The following is a 12189-nucleotide window of genomic DNA, read 5'->3' as shown; positions in this document are numbered from 1 at the left end:
CAATATATATGGTTAATATTTGCCCTTTACCCTTGTTAGGTCACATTTATAACTTATTATTTAAAACATAATAAAGAAAATCAATTAAAATCAAGATATGAGTGGAAGCTGAAGCAAGGTTTTTCAAAACTACTGACTTTTATTTCTTTGAACTTGAAATTTAACCCATTCAGGAGCCCAACACAAGCTGGGTCCCACAGACCCGAACACCACGCAAGGGTTAAAATCGTGTTTTTTGCTGCTGTAGTTGTTGTTGGTGCTTTCCCAAACGCTCCGATCTGTATTAGAGCTCAGGATTTTGTCCTGAAATATGGATGAATTAGGGAGAAGGAGGAATCTTTAACACTCTGAGCCCCCTAAAGTCCATTTCCTACAGGAGACGACTCAGCGTTAAAGTATGCAGAGTGGGAGAAACACCCAGGGTCACTCCTATCATTGCCACCATCCCATTTCCAAATTTATGAAGACATTGCTTTTGGCGTGCTCGTCATAGACGTCAGTATTATAATCCCGGGTAATCCTCTCCGAGAGGGTGATACGAGATGTATGTGACAGCTGGAGCTGTGTCTGTCCCACACCGAGACATTTCTTTTATCCAAGATTGTTTCTTCTGCGGGTTTCTGCAACCATGCATCAAGTGAAAAATGCAGCTGTGACACGAGCGATTTTCTTTATTAACATCCGTTCTTCGTGTAATGGAAAAGCACGTTAGACCGTTTTCACCTGCGTCTGCACTCTGAGGATGTGCTCATAACTTTCTGGTCTGGAGAACACGGGGAAATGGGGCCAAGTGGGTTGCACAGTGTGTCACCTTACTGCCGTTCAGCCACAATAATAACTGGATCATGTGGAACTGGATTGAAAGATCTGCTCGGTCGGAATTGTTTTCCGGTACCTTATTTAAGTGTTACTTTTTCTGTCGGAGCAATTTGAGTGCTGCACACAACATGGAGCACAACGATGTCGAACAATAAAATAATTTCAACGGGGTACACATTAGGTTTATACGTAAAATAATGTATTAGTACCTTAAACAATTCAGTAACTATAGTAGAGGTAAGTCGCAAAAGAGACTGAAGAGCGAACGTTTAAATATTTGCTTTTTCTAGCATCTTAATATACACCTATTGCTACCGTGAGATAAATTGTTTCATTGCTTAATCAGATTATATTGCATTGCGTGTTTTATTATTGATGTTAGTGTCCAGTGGTCTGTCTGATTTATGGTCACGTCTGAATGTTCAGATTTGTTTATATCAGGCGGGTCTGAGATCTTCGGGGGAGATGTTCGGTTTCTATTTCCGGTTGTGTCTGAGTCCTGGGGGCCCATATAAATGTGGGTCTCCAGACTGCAGAAAGCACACAAACTTGCATCAATTCAGAAAATCACAGACTTCCCTCCCCAAAAAGTACAGAGCTTTCTATACCCCTTTAGTGGACTGGATTCTTACCTGGACAGGTACTGAACTCAAGGGTATATTCCAGCCAGCATTCTTATAATATATCATCCCAATTACTGATTAACATATGTACGTCTTTCAGGTCTGTGGACATGACGCAGTTCCAGCTCTTTCACCCCAGTTTGGAGGACATGATCAAAGCAGAAAAGCTGTTCTGCTCTTCCCCGTCTCACAGGATTGATTATTACACCTCTGCAGAGAGGACGGACCACATTCCTGCTCTCAAACAGCCAGAGGTGGGCGAGACTGCTGTGACATTTTAGTCACCCAGCACTCAGATGAGCACAACTTTAGATTCCTGTAATTCCCTTTAAAAATATGTGTGTAGCATCAAGTGGAATGATGGAATTCTAGATAAGACTGAGGTGAGGTCCTTGGTCCCTCTGGAGAGGGAGCTTACACTTAAATCACCTCTAATACAGAATTATTTACCCTCTGTTTGCCTCAATGCTGGGTAGAAAGCTGACCCTGTGACCTATGAACGAGCCTGAGGTCGTGACCGTGGTGCTCTGAGGTCACAAATGTTCTGTTCACAGGTTGACTGAACCTTTTTAAAGACAGTTGGTTCTGTTTGCTTTCAGGTGTGTTTCATCGGCCGCAGCAATGTGGGCAAATCATCGCTCATCAAAAGTTTGTTCTCCCTGACGCCTGAGGTCGAAGTGCGAGTGTCCAAAACCCCGGTCAGTATTAAATCCCAACGAGCAGAAGTTTTCTTAGAACCTAGTTCCCTGTAGACTCCCAGCTGAACTCTGTCCCGGAGCTGTAGAAGAAGCAGCGACGTGGTCAGATGGGAGCACAGCAGGTTCTTTCACACACTCCTGTTCGTGTGTGTTAAACTCCACACTGGGTCGAGCTGAAACCCAAACCTGACGGGTTTTTCTGTGTATTTTTGGCTCAGGGTCACACGAAGAAGATGAACTTCTTCCCGGGTGGGCAGAGCTTTCACCCTGGTCGACATGCCAGGATACGGACACAGAGCACCCAAAGACTTTGTGGAGATGGTGGAGCCGTACCTGCAGAGCAGGACAAAGTGAGCCCCCAGACCAGAGCTGCTCACACCACTGCACTCACATATCGAGATTTGTTAGTCTCTATTTCACCTTTTCTGTGCTTATTTGGTAAAACCCACGTAAACCATGAAGTTACTCGAGGCATTAATTTATCTGTATTTCTAAATCTGTTCAGTTAAAATATATATATATTTTTTAATAATATTTTTATTTTAAAAAAGCGCCCCATCCTGAGCTGTGTGCAATCATCAGTGAAGTAACTATGAAGTATTTTAGGATTCAGTGATGAACCATCAGATTATCCTACACTACCAGAAGGTGGCGCTGTGTTCACACTCTTGTTCTTTCCCAGCCTTGTGAGGACATTCCTGCTGGTTGACGGCAGCGTCGGCCTCCAGAAGGCCGACTTGGTGGCTCTGGAGATGTGCGAGAGCATCAGACGTCCGTATGTGGTAGGGCGACCGTTCTCCTCCCCCTCCTCCTCCCTTCCTCCTCTCCTCCCTCTCCTCCTCCCCCTCCTCTTCCCTCTCCTCCTCCTCCCTTTCCTCCTCTTCCTCCCCTCCTCCTCCCCTTTCCTCCTCCTCCCTCCTCTCCCTCCTCTTCCTCCCCCTCCTCCTCCCTGTCCTCCTCCCCCTCCTCTTCCTCCCTCCTCCTCCCTTTCCTCCTACTCACCTCCTCTCCCTCCTCTTCCTCCCCTCCTCTCCATTCCTCCTCTCCTCCTCTTCCTCCCTCCTCCTCCCTCCTCCTCTCCCCTCTCCTCCTCTCCCTCCTCCTCCCTTTCCTCCTCTCCCCTCCCTCCCTTCCCCCCTCCCCTCCTCCTCCTCTCCCCCCCCCTCCCCCTCCCCCCCTTTCCTCTCCCCCCTCCCCCTCCTCCCCCCCCTCCCCCTCCCTCCCTCCTCTCCTCCCTTTCTCCCCCTCCCTCCTCTTCCTCCTCCCTTTCCTCCTCTCCCTCCTCTTCTCCCCCTCCTCCTCCCTCCTCTCCTCTCTTCCTCCCCCTCCTCCTCCCTTTCCTCCTCTCCCTCCTCTCCCTCCTCCTCCTCCCACACCCTGCAGGACTCGGCTCCTTCTGTCTGACTAAATGAGGACTAAACTCTCTCTCAGCTATTTAAAAGCTGCTGTCGCCTCTCAAACGCCCCCGTTCGAACGTTAAGATGAAGCGCAATTTGAACTCGACCTTCAATAATTCACGTTTGCGGATTATTAAGCCCTTTGATCATCAGTTCTTCCTCGACAGCGCGGATCTTTAACAAAGACCAACGTACGAGAGATGAAGTGGCTCCATTTTAGACTAAAGGGGCTGTAGGAAGGTTCCCCTGATGGATCATCCTCCCTCTAACCCTGCTGGAAAAGGACGGATTCATTCAAACAAACAGAAAACTTGCTGGTTTTTCCGTGCGTCGTCCGTGATGTTTGGAACGTTTTTGTGTGCAGATTGTTGTGACGAAGGTGGACAAATGTGGACCGAGGACGCTGCTGAACGAACCTGCTGACCTTCAGGAGGTGATTAATGTTCACACCAAGAGCTGCTTCCCCCAACCCTTCCTGGTCAGGTGAGAGCTGCACGTTTTACACTTTGGACACTTTTTATAGTGCACGTGGTCTCCCGTAGATTTTGTATCAAGTATCTTTATTTGTATTTCTCTATCCCTTCGATCGCCGTCAGATTGGTGATTATTAGGTTTAATGTTTCTTTGTTTAAAAACTAGTTGAGTTTCTTTGACCTGGGGATCAAAGAGCAACTTTGATTCTATCCATTTTTAAGTTTTGGTCTCTCTGCAGCTCGCTTCATTTCAAAGGGATCTACCTCCTGCGGTGCCTCATCACACACATAACAGGCAGCATCAAACTAACCGACACCTCGCAGAGCTGACGGAAACCTGCCGAGGTCTCTTAGGCTGGATGTGCCTGCCAAGTCCAGATGGTTTTACACCCTCTCACAAAGGAATCTGGCAGTTTTGGCAAAATAAAGGAAGGTGGGAATGCTGGATCTACCTGGATGACCCTGGTGGGTTAGCCGTAGCTCAAACTAGCTGCTAGCTACCTATACCAGTGCTCGCTGGTAGATTGAATTCGGATTGGATCTGGTTCTTTAATATAGTCGGGCCGTGGTGAAAACTGGTTCCACAGGCAGGAGCCCAGTATAAAGGGGACGGCCTGGGAGGGGTTGCTGGTCCCTGTTATGGATCCACAATCAAATGTGGGGCTGTTGTGGTACATTTCTGGATGACTGACCAGAGTCCTTGGACGAGGAACCGAGCCCCCAAATGCGGACATGCCTATCCGGGGCAGCTTCTCACCCTGGCGCCCCTCCCTTCAGCTTGTCTACCAGACAGTAAAAACAGTAATTTCTCCTCTCTAAAGACTAATAAAGTATTTTATCACTCTGAATATCGTGAAAGTCTGTGAGCACGTATGTGTGGTTGCTACAGTAAAAAGTACAAACGCCAATAAAAAAAAGTTGCTGATTATGAATTTTATGTGAGCTGAAGCTACCAAGAAATGGCTTGTTGCCCCCACCAGACCGACACGTGACAAGTTAAAACGTGGTCAGGCCCAAAAATAAGGCATTCATTGTGAAGCGGGCTTGTTCTAGGTCGGGTTTCTGAACACATCGATGGAGCTTTGAGGTTTTAGTCCACCTGAAGCAGCAAATTCATCGGCCATTTTTGCTTTTTCAAACTGAAAATGATTCATTTCAGCGTGTAAATTAGAGCCACTCTACATTTGTTCTTGTTTTTCAGCCAATCTGACATCTAAACATGAAAAGAAGCATCCAAACTTGTTTAATTCATCCTTTCAGTACTGATCCAAGCTGCTAAAGGTGTTCCACAGGCACCGCACTCGGTCCACTCTTGTTCCAATCTTTCTACAGAAACAGGCATTCTTTTTTAATGAGAGAACATTTGTCTCTTTAAAAATCATGTGTCTGAATTTTGATTCTAACAAATGTAAAATCATTAATTTCACATCAAAATACATTTTTTAAAGTGAATTGGCATGAGGACACTAGTTTAAGAGTGTCTAAACTGAAAAAATTCCAACAAACAGGCTCAGTTTGGTTGGAAACCTGAACACCATGAAGAAAATGTTGCAGAAGCTAAAGGTTTCTAAAAAAGAGGCAAAGGTTGATGAAAATATCCTGTTTTAAGCTTGGATTTCAGTTTCAAATCTTATAATTTTCAGCAGGCGCATAAATTGAGGTCACGGAAAGACTGATAACAATGTAACAAACGGGAGGGAGAGATAACCACTGATAGTGTTAGAGCTACCATATGGTTCTTCTTATGCTTTAGCAGGAACTGACCTGCACCTACACAACGAAATGAGAGCACCTTAGCACCTTAACTGTGGTATTTATTTCGGAACAACTTTGGCCGTTAAATGAAGAATCAGATGCAGTTTGTAGTCGACAACCCTTGTAAATTGATCACAAACAGTGACTCCATAAAACACACAATTAGTGTAACATTCTCTCAAATCTGCTTCAAAAAGCACAAAGATGATTGTGTGGAATTTAACAGACTCCTCATGGTGTCATTAGAGGCCCAAGCAGTGACAACCAACACTTAATAAGGCTGTTTGACACTTTTATTGGACTCAGAATTCTCAGTCTGTCATCTCCAACCATCTCCAAGTTCTTTCTCATATTTCTGTTGTGTCCTCCACTGATAAATGGCTCAGTGACTGGACAATGGACCAGCATCTCCTTGACTAAGATCGATGAAGGAACAAAGTTTTCGCCTTCAAAAGTGTTTCACAATTTTATCGCTGACATTTAACACTTCACAATCAAGTTTTGCTCAGATCTGCAGATTTGACCCACACGGGAACAAAAATCTGACTTTTTAATAAACGTTCCTTCGTAGAATGACGCGTTTTACTCACGTTGACACCTTGTTTTCCTCAGCTTTTCACATTGTAGATGTCATCCATACCTTACCTCATCGTTTAATGCCATTATTCATGATGGACCTGCATATTGCATATGGTTATTTATGCCAATCAATCATCTTTGATGGACTGGTTGTTCCGGTTAACGTGGGGCGTTGCCATATTTCCCCGCTCAGACAGGCTAGGCAGTCCGCAAGAGAAGACTGGGAAGGTAAAGAACGGCTTAGGGTTGAAAAAATGACACAAATTTCTGAAGTGATTCTGCTTCATCTGCTGAAACTGAAACACAAAGCCTGAAACTTGTGCTTCTCTTCTTCATTGAGTTTCAGTTTTCAGGATTCCCTTGAATCAGGGTTCAGAAGCTCGAGACTTAAAAGATGCAGACAAGACCTGGATGTTTTAATGGTAAAACTGTCCAAAAACAAACAATGAAACCAAACAGGTTTCAGTCAGATCACCTGGAGGTCATAGAACTGAAGGTTCAACTGGGAGTCAAGCATTTAACCAACATGTTGCTTTTCTTTTCCACGAATGGTTACATTTCACACGCTGTGCAATTCCAGAACAACTGTGAAACGTGACATGGTGGTCGACCAGGTGGACGAGGTTTCCTATTGGAGCCGCGTGACGAGCGTTATTTCATGAAGATGTATCAGAATAGAAGTAGTGAATCAGCCACAATCAAAAGCCTTCAAAGCGCCGTGTTTCCATCACCGAGCCTCACACCTGACAGACACATGGCTCTGACGTCCACATAACAGCCCGTAGATGTGGACATTCCTCTGTTTACATCTTTGTTGGGGTCTTTTGTTGCAAACATTATTCTAATCTTGCCTTCATTTCCAGGCTTGATCTCTGTAGAACAACCTAGGTAAGACATCTAAAGAACTTTGGAGGCGCTGAAAAGAAAGAACTCTCGTCCCGAGAGTGGCCGACCTCCCTTTCCAGGTTTGAAAATCAGAAAGCTTCGTCTTCTTTCAGCTTGTTCATAGTTGGCCGCGATCACACACTGATTAAAATCGCTCGACCTTGTTCTGATTAAACCGGTTTTAGTACGACCCTCTTAAGAGAGCTTTGAGAGACGATGGTAGGAATATTGTTGAGTCAAATGGGGAAAGAGTTGCGTTTTTAATAGGCGTTGTGTAAAATGTGAAGGTACATGGACAACCCTCGTGGTTACGCAACCACACCCTTGGGCTTTACTTCTGTGCCAGGGGTCGGATGAATGCTGCCAGCACAGCAAAATGATCAATAAAGTGTTGAAATGTGGAACGCTGAAAGCAGAAAGTTGCGCTATGGTCAAATCATGAGGACACTTCAAAATCGTTCTTTTTATGTGCAAGTGGCTTCTGAACACTGACCCCCATAAAACAACTGAGTGAATGGGTTAATTTTTGATTCTTTTCCCTGGCAGCCAGCATAAATCCCGCTGAGCGCGATTCGTCGTCTCATCGCTGCCTTCACCTTCCCGGACGGTAGAGAAGTGACTGGAGCGGGATCCGACCCCCTGCCTGACAGCCATGGCCACATCTGCAGTGCTCCTGGAGTGCGACGCTCTCGCAACCGTCTGTTCGGGGCCGAACTGCCTGGTTCCTCCGGATAACTTCAACCAGGTCCTGAGCCTGGCGATGAGCACCACCCTCACCATAATGCTGGCGATGGTCATGTTTTCCATGGGCTGCACCGTGGACGCCGCGAAGCTGTGGGGTCACGTCAAAAGGCCCTGGGGCATCTTCATTGGCTTCCTCTGCCAGTTTGGCATCATGCCCTTCACAGCGTTCGCCTTGGCCTTGGCCTTCCAGGTCATACCTGTGCAGGCAGTCGTCATCATCATTATGGGCTGCTGTCCTGGAGGCACTGGTTCCAACATCATCTGCTACTGGTTGGATGGCGATATGGATCTGAGGTAACAATAAATGAAATAAATAAAATGGAGTGATAGAAAGACGACGAATGTCTACCTGCCTGTACCAGCAATTGTGCAGTATCATTACTGCTATTCTTGTCCTCAGAGGGGGTTTGGTGAAGGACACGGATCAGACTCTTGGCTGGTCTCGTACCTCATGGTCCAAAGACGTCAGATCAGTAACGATCTCATGTCAAAAAACTGAGTCCTCTGAACAGTTTATTAGAACAGTTGGAGCCACTTGGGGTCCAAGGTCATGAGAATGTCCTTGTAGACAGTTCCAGGACTGAGAAACTGGGTACAAATGTGTAAATTGTTGGTTCTGAATCCCAACATGTCAAACTCTGAAGTTCTGGATCAACAGATTGGGCTCTTCGCTAACCTAAATGTTCATTTATTCACTGACTTCAGCATCAGATGCCGGTTTACTCCTGATGGTCAGTGTGAACGCATCTTCCTCGTGATTACCACAAAAGTGCCCCTAGCTTTGATGTGGGACCCTGAGACCGACCTCCACCTAGGCCCCATGGACACATGACATCACTGCTTCACCTGTCTGCTCTCCCCCTTCCCCAGTATCAGCATGACAGCCTGCTCCTCCATCCTGGCCCTGGGGATGATGCCTCTCTGTCTACTCATTTATACCCCCCTGTGGACGTCCGCGGGCACCATCAAAATCCCGTATGACAGCATTGGTGAGTCCTCAGCCGTCGTAGCCTCGGTGACCTGATGCGAACATGTTCAGGACCCGTGTTTTGGCCCTCAGGCATCACCCTCGTGGCCCTTCTCGTCCAATCACTCTGGGGATATACGTGAACGTAGGTGGCCGGAAAAAGCCAAAAAGATCCTCAAGGTAGGATCACGTTGAAGTTTATTGAATCCTTTTAAACCTTTAGGTGGTCGATGAAATGATTCACCCTCAGTCTGCTGCGCACAGGTGGGGTCCATTGCAGGCTTCGGTCTCATCATCATCTTAGCCGTGGTCGGGGGGGTTCTTTACCAGTCCTCCTGGGTCATCTCTCCCTCTTTGTGGATTATTGGAACCATTTATCCCTTCATTGGTTTTGGCCTTGGGTTCATGTTGGCACGCATCACGGGGCAACCCTGGTACAGGTAAAGGTTGTTTTATGTGACCATTATGGGAAGAGCAGCATTTCTTACCATCAGAACCAGCCACCAGGTGGCGAGTTGTATGAGTATCGAGGATTTTAGCCGCGTCTCTATAGCCGTGTCTCTGTCCACGTTCTGTATAACCTGGCTGGAGCTGAACATTGAGAATATTATCATCCTTGCTCTGTTCAGATGCCGAACCATCGCCCTGGAGACGGGCTTCCAGAACTCTCAGCTGTGCAGCACCATCATCCAGTTGTCCTTCAGCTTTGAAGATCTGGAGCTCATGTTTGCGTTCCCGCTCATCTACAGCATCTTCCAGCTGGTGGTAGCTATTGTTTTTGTGGGAGGTAAGAGACCAACAGAGGTTTCCTGCTTTAGCTAATTAAGTACAACTATAAAGTCACCCTCTCCTTACATTTCTGTGGATTGAGTAGTTAGCGGGTTTATGACAGACTCATTGTAGCCAAGGCAAATATTTCTAACTACAGTTCAAGGACAATGAGTTTATTGGCAATAAAATATGTGATAAGAAGCTGTAGAATTTATATAATGCAGAATTCTTTACTAGCCTTTTGAAATTGCTACAGACCTTATTGTTCCTGCCTTTTCCTCTTTAGTGAACATACAGCAGACAACACTTGCAATAATAATGGAACTTTAGCATGAGGTGGGAAAATCATCAGTTTTGAGGTGTCTGTGTTTCCTAAAAATAACAAAAGATAGATTTAAAAGACAGGAGGTGCTCAGGTAAAGTCGCTGCTTAAAAAAATAATTGATTTAAGTTCATCCTCGAAACTGCCAAAATGCTATTCTACCAGTTAAACCAGTAAACCCTGGAGCAGTTGCTTCTAAATTAGAGCTTTGTAGAGTTGACAAAAAAAGCCCTTTTATATATGCGAAGCAAAACCATCAGGGTTCCCTCGTGCCGCTGCTGCCCTCACAAAGATGACGAGTTCTTCTCCCTGCAGGCTACCAGGGCTACAAACGACATTGTCGCCGCGGTGCAGCCGAGGATAACGGTGACGCTCTGTCCCTGGAGGATAATTCAGAGAAAGTGAAGGACATTGCTGTGGAAAATGGTGTTTTTGAGTACGATGACGGCAGCACCGCTGAAGAGAAGAAGAAAGACAAGTTCAGCAGCCACTTATGAGATCACCAGGATCTTCAACAGGGTTTTGTGGAAGTCCCCTTTGGTCCAAAGAGTCGCGGAAACCAGACGCCAGGATGATTCTCTTCTCCATAACATTCAGGATTTTGCTAGATAGATTTGCCTGCCTTCAATGTTCCCGAATCACCACAGATCACCAAAGGTTTTCCTCGTGTGGACATCTGTGGGTTTGGTAGTGGAGCACTTGTGTTGAAAATGCATTTTACTAAAGGACTTTTTTTTCTTCTTATCTGTGACACAAAATGTAATGTTTTAAAGGCTTTGCTCTTCTCTAGGCAGGCATGTTTGATGTTTTGGTGAGATGATAAAATGGCAAAAGCAATTTAATTTATACAACTCGATATTTATAGATTTTTAAAGAATACAGCTGAATTCTCAGGGGAAAAGGTGGAATTTTTAAGTGGGTAAAATGTGAGGCCGAGCTGCAGGTTCAACAGCAGTTTGGAACGTGATCCTCCTGCGTGCACACACTGCCCTCTGCAGGTCGGAGGTGTGCAATAAAACCTCCCTTTGTGGCAAAAATGATACAGTTTGGATAAGTTACCTTAATTTATTTTCGTGTGGTAGTTTTTGAACTCGAATCTTCTGTCAGAAATAATGAGCTGGACTAGAAGAAAAACGAGTTTTGAATGTATTTTCCTGTGAAAGAAGTTTCATTAAAATAAAGTCCCTTCCTGAATTCAGAATTGTGATTATTGACAAAAATGTGTGTCAGCATTCTAAGAATTGTAATTTTCAGGAGTCGAACTCAAATTTCTGGATAAAGAAAAGAATTTGTTTGAATTAAGTTGCAAATGTAATGAGGAGTTTTTGACCTTTGGGAGAAGATTTTTCTTCCTTTCAGTTACATTCTTCATGAAGGGATGAAAGCAAAAGAACAAAAAAACTATTTTTAGTTTAGGGCGTGAATTTATGAGTTATCTGTATTGGTAACTAGGAAAATTATTCTACGGTGATGAAAAACAAAAACAAAACAACAACAAACACTTGCAGTTGAAAGTTCTACAGTTAAGATTTTCTTCAAATGTGCACGTTGTTTCTGTATGAATGAATACTGACCTTGAACACACAGTAAAGTACTATAGGTAACTATAAAGTAATATAATTTTTTCGATAAAATGTTTATTTAATATGCTTTTGTTAGAAATAGGTAATGACATGTATGACTTCTGATATGAATGATTTTTGGTTCCTGGGGGAGTGTTCCCTCCGGACCCGACGGAGAAGAACGGACATAAGTTCAGGTTACAGTCGCGTTTATATAAGTGTGTGTGTTTGTGTGGGTGGGATACACACAATTATATTGCTGATAAGGTGCCATTTTATAGATATCAACTATTTAAATGTATATGATATAATGTTAATGTTGCACAGATGATCAAAGTCTGAATTAAGGTATGTTAGGACAAAGGTAGAGTCGATATAATTGAAATCATGTGATCATAAGTCGTGTCGACTCAACCGCACCCTTCCTTCCTCCCTCTCGCTCTGGTTCTCACGCACGCACTCATGCACAGGCCCATCCCACGGAGAAGAGGCGCTAAAGTTGTCTTCAGGTACCCTTAGAAATACTCGGATTTTTGCTCACGCTTTCGCAATGAACATTTTAACAGACTGTAAATTAGATTTTTTTTTTTTACA

General features: G+C 44.8%; 2 protein-coding genes across 2 annotated transcripts; both read left to right on the top strand.

Annotated features, from left to right (window-relative positions):
• The first annotated feature begins 741 nt into the window (after positions 1-741).
• gtpbp8 (GTP binding protein 8) lies at positions 742-4858 on the top strand. Its single transcript, XM_029838343.1, is given in 8 exon segments — positions 742-1459; positions 1543-1696; positions 2042-2140; positions 2359-2385; positions 2387-2490; positions 2823-2922; positions 3902-4020; positions 4250-4858. Coding segments are annotated over 8 exon segments (819 nt in total). The 5' UTR covers positions 742-1334; the 3' UTR covers positions 4341-4858.
• Positions 4859-7793: 2935 nt separating this feature from the next.
• Positions 7794-11220, top strand: slc10a2 (solute carrier family 10 member 2). The gene is given in 8 exon segments (XM_003962171.2): positions 7794-8267; positions 8844-8962; positions 9034-9054; positions 9057-9083; positions 9086-9120; positions 9205-9380; positions 9570-9727; positions 10349-11220. Coding segments are annotated over 8 exon segments (1104 nt in total). The 5' UTR covers positions 7794-7881; the 3' UTR covers positions 10531-11220.
• Positions 11221-12189: the final 969 nt, after the last annotated feature.

This window comes from Takifugu rubripes, chromosome 1 (assembly GCF_901000725.2).
Source record: "Takifugu rubripes chromosome 1, fTakRub1.2, whole genome shotgun sequence".
Lineage (NCBI taxonomy): Eukaryota > Metazoa > Chordata > Actinopteri > Tetraodontiformes > Tetraodontidae > Takifugu > Takifugu rubripes.
Note: the sequence above shows the minus strand (reverse complement) of the source record. Positions and strands in the feature narration are given on the sequence as shown.